This window comes from Aquarana catesbeiana, linkage group LG09, assembly GCF_042186555.1.
Source record: "Aquarana catesbeiana isolate 2022-GZ linkage group LG09, ASM4218655v1, whole genome shotgun sequence".
Taxonomy (NCBI): domain Eukaryota; kingdom Metazoa; phylum Chordata; class Amphibia; order Anura; family Ranidae; genus Aquarana; species Aquarana catesbeiana.
The window spans coordinates 249,625,711-249,644,151 of NC_133332.1; the positions used below are offsets into that span (position 1 = coordinate 249,625,711).

The 18,441-nt window shown below is 44.9% G+C and overlaps 1 protein-coding gene across 3 annotated transcripts in view; it reads left to right on the forward strand.

The window, feature by feature from the left end:
- Positions 1 to 8,423, forward strand: part of ECM2 (extracellular matrix protein 2) — a 431,439-nt gene extending 423,016 nt beyond the window's left edge. For all 3 annotated transcript variants that reach the window (XM_073600147.1, XM_073600145.1, XM_073600146.1), the window contains 3 exons: positions 5,426 to 5,565; positions 6,772 to 7,098; positions 8,004 to 8,423. In XM_073600147.1, coding sequence (XP_073456248.1) covers positions 5,426 to 5,565; positions 6,772 to 7,098; positions 8,004 to 8,184 — 648 coding nt within the window. In that variant the 3' untranslated portion in view covers positions 8,185 to 8,423. The remainder of the gene's footprint in view (positions 1 to 5,425; positions 5,566 to 6,771; positions 7,099 to 8,003) is intronic.
- Positions 8,424 to 18,441: the final 10,018 nt, after the last annotated feature.

The window sequence follows — 18,441 nt, forward strand, 5'->3', positions numbered from 1 at the left end:
ACAGTCGGAATTTCCGACAACAAGGTCCTATCACACATTTTCCGTCGGAAAATCCGACCGTGTGTACGGGGCATTATAGTGTTCATTAGAAGCTATGGCAAATCATATAGAGCCTGCCTCATTTCCCGGCAGGAGGACATCCACCATCATCTAATCCTTTTCTGCCTAAAGCCGGTTACACATTATTAGTTTCTTCTTCATCTTCAAAAAATTGTCATCTCTGGTCAGAGCTACTGTACTAACCATGTGAGGTTAGTTCTGCAATCTCCCCCGCTGAACTGTTGTGTTCTGACAGGGGGATGCCCCCCCACCAGAACACTCCGATCAGTGCTCTTTGCCATTGGCTGAGAGTACTGAACGTGAGTCGGTCGGATGCTGGTTTTCCAGCATACACGTCCGACAGAAGCCGGCCAAACGGCTGGTTTCTGTTGGACAAACTGACATACACATTGGCCGAATGTTGCCCATTTTTTTTAATCGGCCGTTGTCTCCCGAAGTTCGGCCCGTGTGTACCCAACTTTACTGTCCCAATCAAAGAGGCTCAGCATACCCTGTGCATTGCCTAGGAAGGTCTGCATGGAAATGCAATCTGCCTTAAAAAACACCCACTCTCCCAGACTTAAATCTACCCATCAAGTCATTTTGGTATTTGCATAAATGAAAAACAAAGGGGTACAAATGACCTTAAAAAGACACTGGGATCAATTTTTAAAGATAAGAAATGCATTCACAATGGCCTAGTCAGATATATTCTTCAATAAGCCTGTTGGTCTGGATATAATTTAATAATAGCTGGCAAGGACTTTAGAGCTCAGGTATCATTAATTCAGAGTTCAGGTACCAGGGAGTATTTAGTGGAACTATACAGCTTTTCAACCCCAAATGTGTGCAGATCTTCACCAAACTCAAGGATTAGATACCATGAGGAACCAGATGTGAACTTGTCATCTAAGATGTTAAAGCCTTGCTTCCCTCTGCCAGTGTTCAGGGATGGTCTCTGAATGTAGGCCGATACAAGTACCCACCAAGAGTGCTCATTCCTGAACAGCGACCTGTTGGGGCACTATTTAATGTTGATGCCAGATCCTTTTCTACCATGCTTGAGAAAGAGATGGTTTGCTGAAAACACGTTACCTAGCTACAGGACGCTACCCAGAGGCAGACACTGCAGCTGGAGAGGCCGCTGCTTGGCAGCAAGGATGCCACTATCTACCAGTTACTGGAAGGTGCTTGTGGTGGCCAGCAGTGGACAGGACCAATCTCAGTATAACTCTATCAAGCTCAGACATCTGCTCGTAGTTCGGATTTAGGTAATGTAGAGGTGGTTGTTTACCCTTCCCCCCCAGCAGTCCTGCATCCTAGGCCATGCCCTATCTTGACTATGCACAAATATAGTTCTGCTAGCAGTGACATAAACCCCTTGCTCCATGAATATTCTTTAAAAGAGAAGTATGGATTTGCTTTTTTTTTATAATCATACTTACCTAGGTGGATGTAGCATTGGTCTGATGCTGCATCTGTCCCCCACCAGCTCTAACACTGAAAACTGAGTGATCTAATATCGCAGATTGCTTGGTTCTCACAGCTCCCCGAGTATAGAGCTGCTGACTGTAAGTCACTACTTTCTGCTCTGCCCCCTCCTCGCTCACTGGAGCGCTGGGCTGTGGAAGGGGTAGTAGTGGCCGGCTCAGGCTCTCAGTAGCCCGCTGAGAGGCCGAGCCGGGTGCCGGTCCAGGCATGTGGGTGGATCCCAACTCCATGGTCACGATCTTGCCCAAGCCTGGACTGGCTCTGTGACGTCAGCAGACAGCAGATTTCAGCCGACTGTCTGCTGAAAACGAGACACAGGCATGAAAAACAAAATGCACTCCTGTGATCCATAGGGGAAGTACAGCCAAACGAGCTTTGGCTGTACTTCTCCTTTAAGCTTGCAGCAGAGAATTAGGAATGCCCAACTATGTGTGTGTTCCTAGTTCTCAAGCCCTATGTCAAAGAGAAAAATTTGAAGTCCAGTTATTGTCAAGTTGACTGATGCATACTGACACTGATAGACTTGGTATGGGAATCTAACCCATTCATGACCAGATTTTTTTGAAGCTTAAATATGCTCACTATCTTACTGCCCCTGACTTGTCACTTTCATTCATTGAATTTTAGTTCTTTCATTTATAGATGCTCAGCATCTTTTGTGTAACCAAGGGGTTGAGACTCCAATTGCTCCATTCCTTAATGATTAGGTATCTGCAGCATTGTAAAAGGTCCCTCTGACTCTCCTAGTAGAAACTCAGAAGTGACCCTAATAACATTTACCAACTTGTCAACACTTGAAAGTAAAGAGGGTGTCATGAATACTGCATTTTGCCGCCCTGCTACATCCAGGATGATGTCACATCACATGAGGCTGGGTATGCTGGTTGCACCATAAATTTTGTTTCAAGCCAACAATTGTTTCTACCACTATGTAGCAAGACTTTAGGGTTTGTGAACCATAGTCTAGATTGGCATCTCTACTTTGTCAGAAGTTTTTAAGCATCATAAACCTAGGCGATAGTCCTGTTCTGCGGTCAACACATGGTCCTCCGAGATGGCCAAAACAACCAAAGCACAATCCCGAATGGCAATTAACTCCTCTGCCAAGCCAGCCTGTCTTCTCCTAGAGCTATGCATAGACATTGAAATGTGTGTACAAATACAAATGCTCTGGCATTCAGGAGTCTATAAACCACAAGAATTGTATCCCAAGTCCAGAAAATCAGAGTACGACCTTATAATTTTACATGAGAAGCGCTCTCTAATGTTTCCTTTGGAAAGAAGCAGAAGGACTGCGCTGAGTGATAGATAATAACAGAGGCAACGTCTCCATAAAACTAGGACTACAGACTAGACATAGGCAGGACAGTAACTACAACCATTGTACTTACAGCTACCAGCAATAAGTATATATTTCTCTTACTGTGACTCTATGGCACAGAATATGCTGGAAACTCCTTGTTGCCTTTCTTCTATGCAGTGTGAGGTGCGGTTGGTAGACTATGGCAGCCCATACATATCTGCTGCTCAATCTGCCCCATGTTGCCATTTGGCACCCAGCGTGAAACCTTTGGGCCCCTACAGCAAATAGTCAGCCAGTTTAGTCATTTTAAGGGTGCTGCAGGGAACACAAATATGGCAGCTTTGATAGCAGTGATCTCTAGCAGTCTGCCGTGGACTACTATTGGAGTATGTCTTCACTCCCTGACTATCATCTAAAGACAACGCAAATCCTCTGGCCATCCTCTGTTACATGACCATAGTAGCTGACAATTTTGCATGATCATGTAAAGGTTCCTTATAATCAATAGTCTGACCACCACTACTCCACACCAGACAATCACTACAGAAGAAGGATCAAAAATCTGTAGGGTACTGATCCAAAATGAGAATGCTGTCTCAGGAAATGCAGCCTTCCCAATCTTCCCTCTGTTTGCTACTACTCGGCACGGAGGATGGAAAAACCCAGTGAGTGAGTTCATCTGGTACCCAGAAAATAACGGAGAAACCTCTTCCTGTGGTCCTTGGTTTTGTTGTCCCCAAAGGAGGTGAACTGAATTGAAAGCAGACCTAGCATAAGATGTTAAGTTGTAGCATGCTCAATGATATGTCGGTGTACTATGCCAGGTATTTATTGCATCTCACAGACACCCCAGTATTCCCCTGACAAACGTTCATTGTTTTTTTTGCCACTGAAAGGATGGTACCATCTTTGTTTAGCTATCATCCAGGGTCACCATCTACTTCCCGGACTGAGATGCCGACTCAAAACATTACAAAATCATGTCAATCTTGGTGCCTGTGCAGCTCTTTCCTGTGTTTACATAAATCTGGCACACATCAGACTGAGGAAATGCTTCTCCTTGCTTGTAGATCAGTGTTTCATCTATTAGAAGTAATCTGTTTTTATACAGCAAATATACATTTGCACATTGGTACTAACTAGTATTTCAGCGTTTCTCTAGGACACCGTCAGCTGGCTCGCCAAGCACCCAAAGGTTGTAATGTTGCACAATAAAAACCTTTGGCTTTGTGTGATAAAAAAAGGCAGACTTGATCTGCCTACTGGCTTGTTGACAATTTTTGGGCAATTTGGGGCAATCTTTAGCCATTTTGCCAAGGCACCCTTGAGGAACCAGGAAGGCACCCTGGTTGAAAAAGGCTGCAATAGATTTTGTTCTGAAAAGTTCCTTTCCTCAACAATGTATTTTTGCTTCCTAAGATCTGCACTTGTATGTGTTCACCAGTCATTCCACCAATTCAAAGAACCTATATGCCTCTAAAAGAGATAAGGATTATAGATAATGTGCACAGTGTTTCTAACAAGTTACTTTTGTCAGATGTGTAACCCTGGTGCCCATTATATAAAGTGTAATTGGTCCCACTGTAGGAACCTCCGTGGAGAGCAGACTGAAGCTCCTCCACGGATTTACAATGTTATACACCAGAATGTTTATAGACACCTGACCATCACACCTATATAAGCTTGTTGGCCATCTGGTTCCAAAACCACGAACCTTAGCATTAAATGTGTCCCTATGTCCATTTGTGACTAAATTAGTCTCTTCTCTTCTAGGAAGAATTTCCACAAAATTTTGGAAGATTTTATGAGAATATGCCTAATAATCAACTAAAATAACACATGTGAAATACTTGTAAGACAAAAAGACATGACTCACAATCTGCGTTCCAGTTCATTTTAACATCAGCATCCCAATTCATCCTAAAGGTGTTCAGTAGAGTTGAGGTCAGGACTGCACAGGCCACTCTAGTTTCTCTACACTAAATGGGTTAAATCATGTCTATATGGACCTGGTTTGTGCACAGACTTTCTGGAACAGAAAAGGGCCTTCAAATATGGATAACATTAAGTTGGTAATACACAGTTGACTAAAATGTCTTTGCATGCTGTAGCATCACCAGTATTTCTTTACAGGAAACACCTGAACTCAAGAGTTTGGAGCGGGTTCCACGTTCCTTAAGCCATATAGCATATGTGATGATCAGGTGGCTATATAGTTCGTGTGATGGTCAGATGTCCACAAACATTTGGCCATTTAGTGTCTGAGTATCTGTGATGGTCAGGTGTTCACAATCTCTCTTAAATAAGGGGCTTGAGAATAAATATGAGTATATCAAACAAAAGGAAAATATAATCTTTGCCAAGTGAAGCACAGACAGTAAACCCACCATGCTGGGTTGTTCTATCCACACTAGACTGATCCTAAGGGGAATTGTGCTCCTCATTTGAAACTCCATTCACTGTCTGACTTTAATATGAAGACATATTACCATTAAACACTTACAGCAGTTCATTGAAAACACAGCACTGTTAATACTTGTCAGATGTCTTTCCACACATCACATATTCAGACTTCCTATTTCTTTTGTGCAGGAGCTACATTTGGACAATAATCGAATTGAGGCAGTGCATGAAGGAATTCTCAATAAAACTCTTAATTTGAGTATTATTGCTCTAAGTAACAACAGGCTAATGGAAGATGGCATTGCTCCTCGTGCTTGGATCCACCTTATGTGAGTAAAGGCTGGATGATGAGGCTCCTCAAGGAGAAACAGTATCGGTAACCTAGAATCCTGTAAAGTGTTGCTTTATCTGTTTTTACTTGGTTGCTATGTGCAAGGTTCAGAAAAAGGCACCTTTTTCCTGTATAGTTGTCAGTCACACGTTATTTTCAATATAGTTGAGTCAGAAAGAAACCAAACTTCACTCAAGGAGTCTGGGAGCCAAAGGAGGGTGCACTTGGGCCATTCCCAGCAAAGATTTTGCCAGTGTTCAATCACCTGAAGGTAGCGGCATATAATCCATGGTCTATAAATACAAAGTCCTGTGCCCTGTACTGCATGATTAAGATAAACGAATGCCCGGTACACACGACCTGATTATCGGACGAATGATCGTCCGTTTTTTTTTGCATGCTAATCTCACGTCAAATCTGATGAGTTTACTAAAGTCACGAAAATTCCCGTACGACAGCATAAAAATTCGGAAGTGATGTCATGTATTGTAATGCATTTGTATTGCATTTTCGAACAATAGGTGTACTGATTAAACGAAAATCGTACGATCTGGCATCGTACGAAAAAAAATTTCTGTGCATGTCCGATAGAATAATATCGGATGAACTGTCCTGATCGGCTCTCGAAAGCTCTGTACTAACGTTCCAATTATCGTACGGTCGATTCGAATGCAGCATTTTTCGTATGATGTTCGGATCGTGTGTACGGGGCATTAGAGTCCCAAATAGGTTACAAAACTCTGTTCAGTTTCTAAAACTATTACTTCATTTAAATACCGTATCTGTAGACCTTTTGTGGAACCCCGACCCTTTATAGCTTGGAGTGCTGCTCTAAGTGCTAAATATTACTACTCCGGCGATTCCACTACCAACACACCCCAACAGCTCAATGTATGGTAATAGCGAGAAATCAGTCATGCGCCCTGACATGTTTCACCCACGGGGACCTCTCTCACTGTAGCAGCAGCGGCTGTACTGTAAATTGGTCAAAGCTGGACCAATGTACAGCAAACTATGTAAAAAAATATCAACAACTATAGTGCATAAAAAAGGGGTTTGCATCAGAGACAAATGCATCTAGTTCCCATAGATGAAATCCTTGCATCCATAGTCACTCCAAAACACTGCAAATTACTTATTCAGTTGGGTGTTGACCATTTTTCTCTACAGCTACAGCAGTGTAATATGCTTTTTGTTTCCACAGGAATGTAGAGTCCCTTGATTTGTCTCACAACCGGATGGTACACGTTCCATCCTTTTTACCCCGGGGATTAAAGCAGCTTATCTTGCATCACAACCACATTGAACGCATTCCAGGCTATGTATTTGCTCACATGAAACCAGGATTGGAGTTCCTTCATCTTTCACACAACCAGCTAAGGGATGATGGCATCCATGCGGTGTCTTATTTTGGCTTGTACAAGTCTCTCACTGAACTTTTGCTGGATAATAATTACCTGCAAAGTATACCACGAGGCATTCTAAACTTGAAATCTTTGCAGGTCCTTCGTCTTAGCTTCAATAAAATCAGGTAAGATACATAAAAAACTAGACTTGCTACAGTGTTACTGTACATGTACCCTAAAGAATGCATTGGGGATTTTGGTCCTTGAAGCAGACGGTCATCCTCTTCACCCTCCCAGGATTCCTGCCTAGGGGGGAAAGCATACTCAGTTGCCCACAGTCTTGGGATACAACATATCTCATCCCAGGGGACCTTGGGGTATTCTACAGCACATGTGCTGTGGTACATCATCAGGGGGTTGGCTGTCTGTTCCTCGTTCTTGCAGCCGTCTCCATGATGACATGCTGAGGCACCTGCGTATCATCGTGTGGGGAATGGAGGGAAGGCTGCAAGAACCAAGAACAGACAAGTCAGCCTCCCGATAACATCAGATAAGAAGATGGGTATTGTAATCCCTGCCTGAAACTTTCCCCATTCCCACTGTTAATGCTACAACATATAAAGACAGTTTAGACAGTTATGTGTTTAAAACCTTGTGGTGAAGGCCCTTTTCTGTTCCAACATGACTGTGCCCCTGTGTACAAAGCCAGCTCCATAAAGACAAGGTTTGACCAGTTTGGTATGGAGGAACTTGCATGGACTGCACAGAACTCTGACTTCAACCCTACTGAACACCTTTGGGATGAACTAGAACACTGATTAGAACACATCATCATTTTTAATTCAAGAACCTGACCTTAGAAAATGCTCTTTTGCCTGAATAGGCACTAACAGTAGAATGGAAGCTGTCAGCCCTGGGAAGAAGGGGGGTGGGAGGCAAGTCCATATTAATGGCCATGGTTTTTGAATAGAATATCCAACAAGCTTAGGCGTGATATCATTGTCCACAAATATGGCAATAAAGCATATCAGGTGGCACAGTCTTGACAGAGCCTGTTGGCAGTACTAACTTCCCTTCTTTTATATCCAAGGTATGTGCCACTGAACTCCATTTGTGATACTAGGATATCTGAAGATTCCAACCTCGTGTCTGTACATCTGGAGAACAATTACATAAATCGGCGCCACATACCACCCACCGCATTCTCTTGCATCAAGACTTATTACAGCATCATCCTAAGGCCTCAAATTGATGAATACGAGGAATATTAAACAGTGGGACATCTCAAGAATACAAAAGAAAAGTCCTCACTAAGAAGTTTTACAAAGTATTAATATGAAGCTAGGAAAGGACAATATAAAGCTACTGTATATTGAACACGAGTGCAGGCATCCACAGAGTTAAATGTCCTTCAATCTGAAGACTTGTATGTATATGATGAGTGCTGGTACTCATCTTCAGAACCGACCTACAAATATATGGATAAATAAAGGGGTTTCAAGAAAGTTAATTGTGTACACTTTGTTATTTAGTATGTTCAAAGAGGCTAGACTATGACCAGAAGTGGCAAATCATTCCAAATCTAGAAAATAGATCTTTCTGACTGTGACCTAGCATTATCCTTGGATAGATCAGTAGATATTATTTGTTCACCAACTCAAAACTCCTAAGAATGAACACCGTACCTCTGTTATATAAAAAATTATCAATATCCCTTTAATAAATGCCAATAAATATAGCTAAATGCATCTTTAAAATTTACAAACTCCTAAGACATCTTATTAAAACAGCCATACGCCAAGGAATACAAGGCCAACTTCTTGCAGATAAAAAAAACACAATTTCATGCAGGTACTGCTTGAAAAAATCATCACTTCTTGTCCTGGGGTGATAACACAGCTCTGTACTGTACATGTGAGGTAGTGCTAGGCTTTGTCAGTGGTGGGTCTATGTGTTGCAGCTGGACTCATGGAGGATCATTGGTGTGTGTCTCATTTGGAATGTGAAGATTGTGTAGGTAGATGACGATGAGGAGAGTTTTGCAATAGGTTTTGAAAACTCCAGATTGAAAACCACTATAGTTTCCCTTTATTATACCCAGCCACAGTCCTGATACTTTGTAAGTGTCCCCCAACAAGCAAAAATGACCAGTTACACTTACCGGTAATGATGTTTCTGGGAAGTCTTCCAGGACGGCACCCTGAGAAATGACTGGTCCCACCTGACAGGAAACACAATCAACAAAGAGGTTAAAACCCCCTCCCCTCCCTGTGCTCCTCAGTTGTGAAAAAGTATTCACCCACACCAGTGCACGAGAGTGAAACACCTCAAATCTCCATACAAAACCAACCTATCAAAAGAGCGGGTGGGAAGTAGGCCTGCCGTCCTGGAAGACTTCCCAGAAACAACGTTACCGGTAAGAGTAACTGGTCATTTTCTCAAGTAGTTTTCCAGGACGGCACCCTCAGGCCTACCTTAGGGCAGGACAACAGCTTGTAGGACCTTCCTACCAAATGCCAGATCCTGAGGTGACAGCAACTCCACCCTGTAATGTCTCAGGAAGGTGCTCTGGCTTGTCCATGTAGCGGCTCCGCATATTTGCTCCACCAATGCTCCGGGCCTTTCTGCCCAAGAGGTCGCCAGAGACTGAGTGGAATGTGCTTTAAGGTAATTCGGGGCTGCCTTACCAGCCTGATCATAGGCTAAAGTAATAGTCTGCTTGATCCATCTTGCTATGGATGCTTTAGACGCTTGCTCCCCCTTCTTCTGGCCAGAAAAATTAACTAAAAAATGGCTGGACCTTCTAAACCCTTTTACTTTATCTAAATAAGTCAACAGACAATGTCTGACATCTAAACAATGAAAGGAACTTTCTCTCTCGTTCTGAGGATTGGTGCAAAAAGAAGGAAGGACAATCTCTTGAGTTCTGTGGAACTTTGAGGCTACCTTCGGGAGATACAGGGGGTTCTGCCTAAGTACAACCCTGTCATCAAATCATAGAAAAAAGGGCTCTTTTATTGACAGAGCCTGAATGTTGCTTATCCTCCTGGCTGTTGTAACCGCCAGCAGGAAGGCCGTCTTTAGGGTAAGTAACTTAAGAGGAATAAGAGCTAACGGTTCAAACAGTGCCCTGGTTAGGGCTTCCAAGACTAACGTAAGGTCCCAGGGTGGACACTTGCTCTGTACTGGGGACAGTCTATCTCTAGCTGACAAGAACCTTTTATTCAGGGGTTCGGCGCCAACCTCCTGTCCAAAAAACAGGACAAGGCTGTGACCTGAACCCTAAGCGTCTTGGTCGCCAGCCCCTGATCCGCACCATCCTGAAGAAAGCCCAGGATGGCAGGGATCTCTTGTTGGGAAGTCCCCTTTGCCTGGCACCAGCACGAAAAGACTCCCCAGGCTTTTGCGTAAATATGCCCGGTAACCGGCTTCCAAATCAAAAGAAGGGTGTTGATTACTTTCTCAGAACACCCCCTTTTTCACCGGCTCTCCCTTTTAAGAGCCAAGTTGTCAGCCTGAAGAAGCCGGGATCTGGGTGGCAGACTGGGCCCTGAAGGAGAAGGTCCTGCGGGTCCGGAAGATGCTGAGAGGGAGCTAAGGACCAATTTCCCAGGGAAGGGAACCAGGTTCTCTTGGGTCACCATGGGGCGTTCAGAATCAGTCTGCCCTCTGAGAGAATTAGCTTCTGCTGTATCCTCGGGATCAGAACTAAGGGGTGAAAGGCATATGCCAAGCAGAAGGCCCAAACTTGGGCCATCGCATGTAACCCCTCTGAACCCCCCTCTCGAGAGAGTGAGAAGAATCTCTTCACTCTTCTGTTCCTTCTGCGGGTAAAGAGATCAAACTCTGGGTTGCCGAAATGCCGGCACACAAGGGAGAACACTTCAGGGTTCAATTCCCAATTCCCCTGGTGAATCGGCTGCCGACTGAGGTAGTCTGCTTCGACATTGTATGCCCCCTTTATATGTACTGCTGAAATAGAGGGGAATCGCTGCTCTGCCCACACGAGGAGTTCCAGAGCCAGGTTCAGAAGTGTGTGAGACCTGGTGCCTCCTTGATGATTCGGAATGCTATCGCGGTTGCATTGTCGGAAAGGATCTGGACCTCTCGGCCCCTGATTCTTTCCTCGAAGGCCTTTAAGGCCTCTCTGACTGCTAAGAGCACTCGGAAGTTGGAGGAAGCGCTTCTCTGACTCTGGTTCCAGGCGCCCTGGGCTTGAAGTTCCTCTAAGTGGGCCCCCCAGCCCCAGGCACTTGCATCCATTGTTATCCTGAGGGGTTGGAATTGGGCCCAAAGGTGGCCCTCCTGCAACCTCTGAGGATAGAGCCACCACTGTAGAGACTCCTTATACCCCTGCTAGAATGGGAACCCTGTTATCCAGCGTTCCTCTTTTCCCATCCCAGGAGGATAGGAGGAATTGCTGGAGAGTCCTGGAATGGAGCTGAGCCCATGGGACCGCTGGGATACAGGATGTCATCAGCCTGAGAACTCTCATGACCCCTCTGTAAGAGACCTCTTCTAAATCTAGAAGGGACGTTACTGCTGAAATAAGGCCCTCTACCTTCCCCTGGGGCAAAATAAGCTACTGTGCTGTTGAATCCACCAGGAATCCTAGATAGACCTTGGTATGGGCAGAAACCAGGGAGGTCTTCTCCTGGCTGATGATCCATTCCAGAGACTCCAAGGTACTCACTACCTTGGCCAGGTCGGAGAGAAGGAGATCCTGATTCTGGTTGTAAACCAGTATGTCGTCGAGATAGGGGATCAGCGTTACCCCTTGGAGAAAAATGAATGCAACCACCTTTGCCAGGATCTTTGTAAACACTCTCGGACTGGCTGCCAGTCCAAAGGGTAGGGCAGAGAGCTGCCAGTGCTGCACTCCCTGCTCCAAAGGGGATTGCGAACCTTAGAAAAGCCTGGTGCTCTGGAAAGATAGGGATGTGAAGATAGGCATCCTTCAAGTCTATCGTTACCATAAATACGTCCTTAAGAAGTTGCTTTCTGAGAGTATAGACGCTTTCCATGTGGAACCTTTTGTACCGCAGGAACGTATTTAGCCTCCTTAGATTTATAATGAGGCAGTATTTTCCCAAGGGCTTTGGGACTACAAAGATGTGGGAGTAAAATCCCTGCTCGCATTGTCCTGCTTGGAGTGGCACTATGACCCCCTGCTCTGCCAGCTGTCTGACACTGTGCAAGGTACACACTGCTTTCTAAGGGGCCCTGGGTAAGTGGGTTAAAAGGAAACTTGGGGGAGGAGAGAAACTCCAATCTGTATCACTCTCTTACAATCTGGAGGATGTGGGGACTCTTACCCTTATGTCACTTAGTATCCTTGTCAGCAGACTTCTGGCTGGGGAAGAGAAGACCTTCCTTCTGCTTGCCTTTGCCGACCCCCCCAACACCTATTAACAGTACCCTTTTTATCTCCAAACTGTTTTTTAGCCTGGGGGCCTCGAAAAAAAACTTTCCTCTATCCTTCTTAGGTTTAATGGGAAATGTCTTGCCTTTCTCTGTAGACCTAGAAAGGGCCTGATCCAACCCAGTGCCGAAGAGGGTGGCACAGTGGTGTAGTGGGTAGCACTCTCGCCTAGCAGTAAGAAGGGTCGCTGGTTCGAATCCCAACCATGACACTACCTGCCTGGAGTTTGCATGTTCTCCCTGTGCCTGCGTGGGTTTCCTCTGGGTACTCCAGTTTCCTCCCACACTCTAAAGACATGCTGGTAGGTTAATTGAATCCTGTCTAAATTGTCCCTAGTATGTATGAATGTGAGTTAGGGACCTTGGATTGTAAGCTCCTTGAGGGTAGGGACTGATGTGAATGTACAATGTATATGTAAAGCGCTGCGTAAATTGACGGTGCTATATAAGTACCTGAAATAAATAAGAGCAGGGAACCCTCAAATGGTAGACCACACAGCCGAGTCTTAGAAGAGCTGTCCCCATCCCCAGGTTTTGACCCACAAGGATCTCCTTGCGGAATTCAAAAAAGCACCAGTCTTGGCGGTTGTACGCACCGTCTCGACTGCCGCATCTGCCAGGTAGGCTACCGCCCCACCAATCACCTCTAAAGAGTCCAAGACCTGTTTGGACTTGGAGGTTTGTGACACATGATCCATTAGTTTGGCGACCCACATGTCTGTGTTCCTCTACCCACTTGAAGGGGCACCTACGTTTCCATGTTTTAAACTTCAAAAGTTTTTTTCAGGCTCCTTCTACTCCCTCAAGATGATATCTTTAAGGGCCTGATGAACCGGGAGAACCTTGGAGTGGGGCTTAACCAAGCCTCTATACATTCTGTCCTGGGCAGACACTTGGGCTGCGGGTTCCTGTATTTCCTCTGGCGCATATACTGCCCTAAGGAGGCCCTTCATATCCTTGGCCGAAAAAATATGTCTGCTGGGTCTGGAGTCCTCCTCCTGACTGTCTACTAAGACCTTGTCAGAAAAACTGTGATCAGGAGCTTCAGTCTCTTCTTCCTCCTCAGAGTCCTGAGAGAGAAGGGATCAAAAGTTTATTGTACAAAATAAGGTCCGTTGACATGGACCATAGGGTGAGTACATGGATTGAAAACTGGCTACAAGGGCGTGTTCAGAGGTGGGTGATAAATGGGGAGTACTCGGAATGGTCAGGGGTGGGTAGTGGGGTCCAACAGGGTTCTGTGCTGGGACCAATCCTTTTTAATTTGTTCATAAATGACCTGGAGGATGGGGTAAACAGTTCAATCTCTGTATTTTCGGACGATACTAAGCTAAGCAGGGCAATAACTTCTCCGCAGGATGTGGAAACCTTGCAAAAAGATCTGAACAAATTAATGAGGTGGGCAACTACATGGCAAATGAGGTTCGATTTAGAAAAATGTAAAATAATGCATTTGGGTGGCAAAAATATGAATGCAATCTATACACTGGGGGAGAACCCCTGGGGAAATCTAAGATTGAAAAGGACCTGGGGGTCCTAGTAGATGATAGGCTCAGCAATGGCATGCAATGCAAAGTCACAATTGGGACTGAGCCCTGGTGTTCCACCTGAAAGGGTCTCACTGCGGGACTGTAATAAAGGGCCTGAACAATGGGAATAAAGGGCCCCAGGATCAGTGGCAAGGCCCCATGTAGGATTACCCTGTAGAACATCTGGTCAAAGATGGGCACATTCTCATTGGCATCCAGCATGCTGAAAAAGACCATGGCGGTGCCAGAATGCTCAGAGACCCCCCATTCATGGCAGTCAACACCCTATGGGTCTTCGGCTGCTAACTGTCCAAGGGTCGCTTCAGAACCAGCTGGACAAATTTGCTGCTATTGCTTCAGCTCTGCATCTCCAGGAAGAAGAAGCCATTGGGGCACTCTCCAGAGGGAGGGGGCACCAGGAGCTGCCAACTCTGTCAATTCCAGCACGTAGTCATACCTGGGAAAGTTGGGCACGTTGGCATTGATAGCCAAAATCTAATCACCTCAACCCTGTAGATTTCCAAAGGGTTCTCCATCACCACCTGCAAGTGTAAAAAACATACAGGTTGGAACTCACAAACTTCTTCCCTGTCTATCTTCTCATTGACAAACAAAATCCTGTTTTCCAAGTTGACCTCCAAGGGGGGCTCCTTATGGTTTCTTGCACTGGTGCACTAAAGTGCTCCTCTGCCCAGCATATATGCATCACTGTGTTTTCCTAGGCCACCCTTCGTCAGCGCCGGCAGAGCTGTGACACATACTATCAGGAGCCAGTAAAATGGACTCCTGATGGTGTCAGGGCTGTGCAGCCAATCAGCCTTTGGCATCACATTATCAGGCATCTTCATTTACAGTGCTGGTTCCTGTCAGGGGTAACTGATTATATATATATATATATATATATATATATATACACAGTATATACATATACAGTAGGCAGTGAAGAAAGATATAAAAGATTAGGTATAAACCTGAAGAGTATAAAATAAAATTGACCAGGAGCCATTATAGTTTGTCTTTAATATTAGAATGCAACCTAAAAATAATCCTGGCTTACTTTCTTAGGCCCGCATGCTCCAAAAAGCAATTATAGCAAAATTGGATTGGACTGATTTGCCAATGAATTGAGCCACTCGTTAAAACAGACAAAAAGAAAAACGAACAATGACATACACAGACAAAAACACGCAATACTTAGATGTTTCCCGATTCTCGCAGCGTTTGAACTATCCCCTCGTCTGTTCAATATTTTCTCATGCAATCTGACCGCACCACAAACACCAGGGAGCCGTAACTTCCCCTCCCAGAACACCAGAATGTTACATTCCCCAGTCCTGTCTGTCCAATATTTCAGCTCCATAGCTTTCCTACTAAGTCATTTATTTTTACGCTGATTTTCAGTAGGAAAGGTGCACAAAAGAAGAAAATCCAAATTGAGGAAACATCACATTTTGTGTTTAAAACTCAATGACATGGCCAAAAATAAACATTCTCTACTTATGAAAAATGCATTTCCAGCAATGAAGAGATCGGTGGAGGAAAGGGCACAGCAGGGGGATCTTTTTGCACGGTGTTGGAAAATGAATTTAAATACTATTAAAGCTTTTTAACAGTTTAACTAGCAAATTCCTTGGCTGTGTCTCCATGTATTTCCATGATAATGGCTCCTTAAACCTTGACTGCTGGGATCATTGCACTTTTTGTCAACCCGTGTTCTATTGTACATCTTCTGCAATAGAAGAGGCATTATACTCATCTGTCTGTAGCAGGGTGTAGGCATGTGCAGTCTACTTTCTCTGCAGTGGCACTGCAGTTGGAGAGGAAGTCAATAGGAACATAGTTCCTCTATGGTTTCTTGGGTCACTAGGGAAAAACTCAATTGGATGCTGCCACCCCAATTGACTCTGGCAGCCATCTTGGGCCAGGCAGAGCCTATTTAGGGCCCTGGCTCCCAGATTTGGTGCACATTTGTGAGTTGGTAGGGTAGGGATATTTGCCCCACCTGGTAGGGACAGAACTAGGGGCAGGGAAGAGCTTCCTGATGAAGAGGGAAAGCGTAGGGCTTGCAACTTCTCTGAAACAAAACACAAGTAGAGAGGCGCCTCTAAGTGCAGTACATTAGAAATAACGCTTTTAATAATAGATGTGGATCAAATCACATTTTGTAGGAATAAACAGGCATGGTTTTAATAACACAGTGACGCATCCCCGAGTCCTAAGCAGTGTGGATTCCTTGCTGACAACTGTGAGATCTGCCGGCAGATGGAGGACTCCGGCTCCGGAGAGCGTCCTCAGAGCGAGGCGTGGAATGCACAGGACAGCTTGCTGCGGACTGGACGCGTTTCGAGAGCGCGCGCACTTGGCGATGTAAGCAAGTCATGCTCCTTTGTCAACACAGCTGTCCTGTGCGTTCCACGCCTCACTCTGAGGATGCTCTCCGGAGCCAGCGTCCTCCATCTGCCGGAAGATCTCACAGTTGTCAGCAAAGAATCCACACTGCTTAGGTCTCGGGGATGCGTCACTGTATTATTAATACCATGCTTGTTTATTCCTACAAAATGTGAGTTGATCTACATCTATTATTAAAAGCGTTATTTCTAAAATACTGCACTCAGAGGCGCCTCTCTACTTGTGTTTTATTGCAGCTGAGGAATTGGTTTCTACCCTATCATGATGGCAGCCCTGTTGGCATTTTTTGGATGCTTTTTTCCATTCTCACCATTCCTAAATAGACTCTTTTAGCCAATATTTTTATGGACTGACCAGACTCTATTTTTATCATTACTTCCCTTTTTTTTTTTAGCAGATGTGTATCAGAATATGTATGATGTCTAACTTGTTTTGCGCCTATACTTGTTATATTGCTTGCAACTTCTCTGGACACCTGCCTGGTAGGGCGCAAGACAGCCAGGCCACAGTTTGGACGGTGACAGGTCAGCTGCATTCTGCTCTCTACATGCTGTTGGAACTGTGGGGTTGATTTACTAAAGGCAAATAGACTGCAAGAGTAGTTGCTCCAAAGCTTAGTAAATGAGCAAAAACTGACTTCCATCATCCAATCGTGCAAGCAAAAATGCTGTTTTTTAAATTTTCCTTGCACGTGATTGGGCATTTTTTGCAAAGTTAAGTTTTACTAAGCTCTGGAGCGACTGCACTTGCAAAGTTCACAGTCTATTTGCCTTTAGAAAATCAAACTCTGTGAGATTTTTCCCGGTTGGGCTGCCTCCCCACTGGGCTATTTGTGAACTGTTTCTGCATTAGTTCAATAACAAGTTCTTTCATTGCCCTGGGACTGAGTGTTAGACCCCATACACAGTATGCAACTTTTGTTGTCTAATTTCCTTTAGATGTACCAAAACCATGTAGTGCAAGAGCCTGCCTGATTGCATACAAATTAAAAAACTTAAGGTTTGACCTCATATTATATGGTTTTGGTAAATCTGAATGAAAAAATCTACAGAAAATCGTATAGTGTGTATCCAGCTTTAATCCGCCACACCACGTTGCACATCACCTACAAGGATGGAAACCCTGTTGGTTAGAACTTCCTATTTTAATGGTTTGGTCCTTGTCCATACCATGTGATATTTATTTCGCAAAGGTTTTTATTGGATTTTTTTTAGTTTTGTTACAAAAGATACAAAACCTTATACATAGCAAAGTGCAATAGTAATGTAAAGAAAAAGGGAAATTAAATAATGGAGGCTGGCACATAGTAACAAGTCCATTTGGACATAAAGGCAGTTCACTAAGAATCTTCACAAGTAATGAACAAGACTGGTAGGTATATAGATCCAATGGCAATATGAGTCAAGAGGCAGACCAGTGGGGGAGTGTATTGCCAACAAGGACTCGCGCCTCAATAAAGGTAGAGAAAGGAAGAAGGGCACTAACACCTGGAGGATGCAAAGAGCGCCAGAGGCAGAAGGGAAAGGGTGCACCCCCCAAATATCTTTAGCAGCCTGCAGAATAAAAAGAGTGAGGGGGACAGAGGGGAAATTAAATTTGCCTGAGGGGTGAAGGAAAATGGGGGGGATTTCCTGATCAGGGCCGTCTTTTCGCATTGGGCACGCTGGGCAGTTGCCCGGGGGCCCCACTGGCCTGGGGGGCCCCACATTCACCTGGGGCCCCGGCCCACTGTGTGAACATCCTGCACATCCAGGGATTGGCGAGCAAGCCGGCTGGATGTGCACTGTGCAGCACCGATTAAAGACTTCACCTGTCAGATCCAAGCTGTGATGTCGGGTATGGGCGGGACTGCTACTCAGACCTGCCCCCTCTGTCAAACAACCAATGTAATGAAAGAGCCGGCTCACATCATACTTCATTATATGCAGTGCTCCTCCCCCTCCTCATCACATCCACACACTACACTTCCCCATTCCTCCCTTACACAGAGCACAGCGGCCCCTCCCCTCTAGCACGTTGTATCTAAGCCCCGCCCCTCCCCCTAAATCCTTTCAGTGTGTGGGCTCTGGGGCCCCCTACAGGAGATCTGAGAGGGGGATCAGGCACCTAGGGGTGTCTGGCAGTAAAGAGAACCTGTCATCGTCCATTCAGATCAAAGTAAAAGATAAG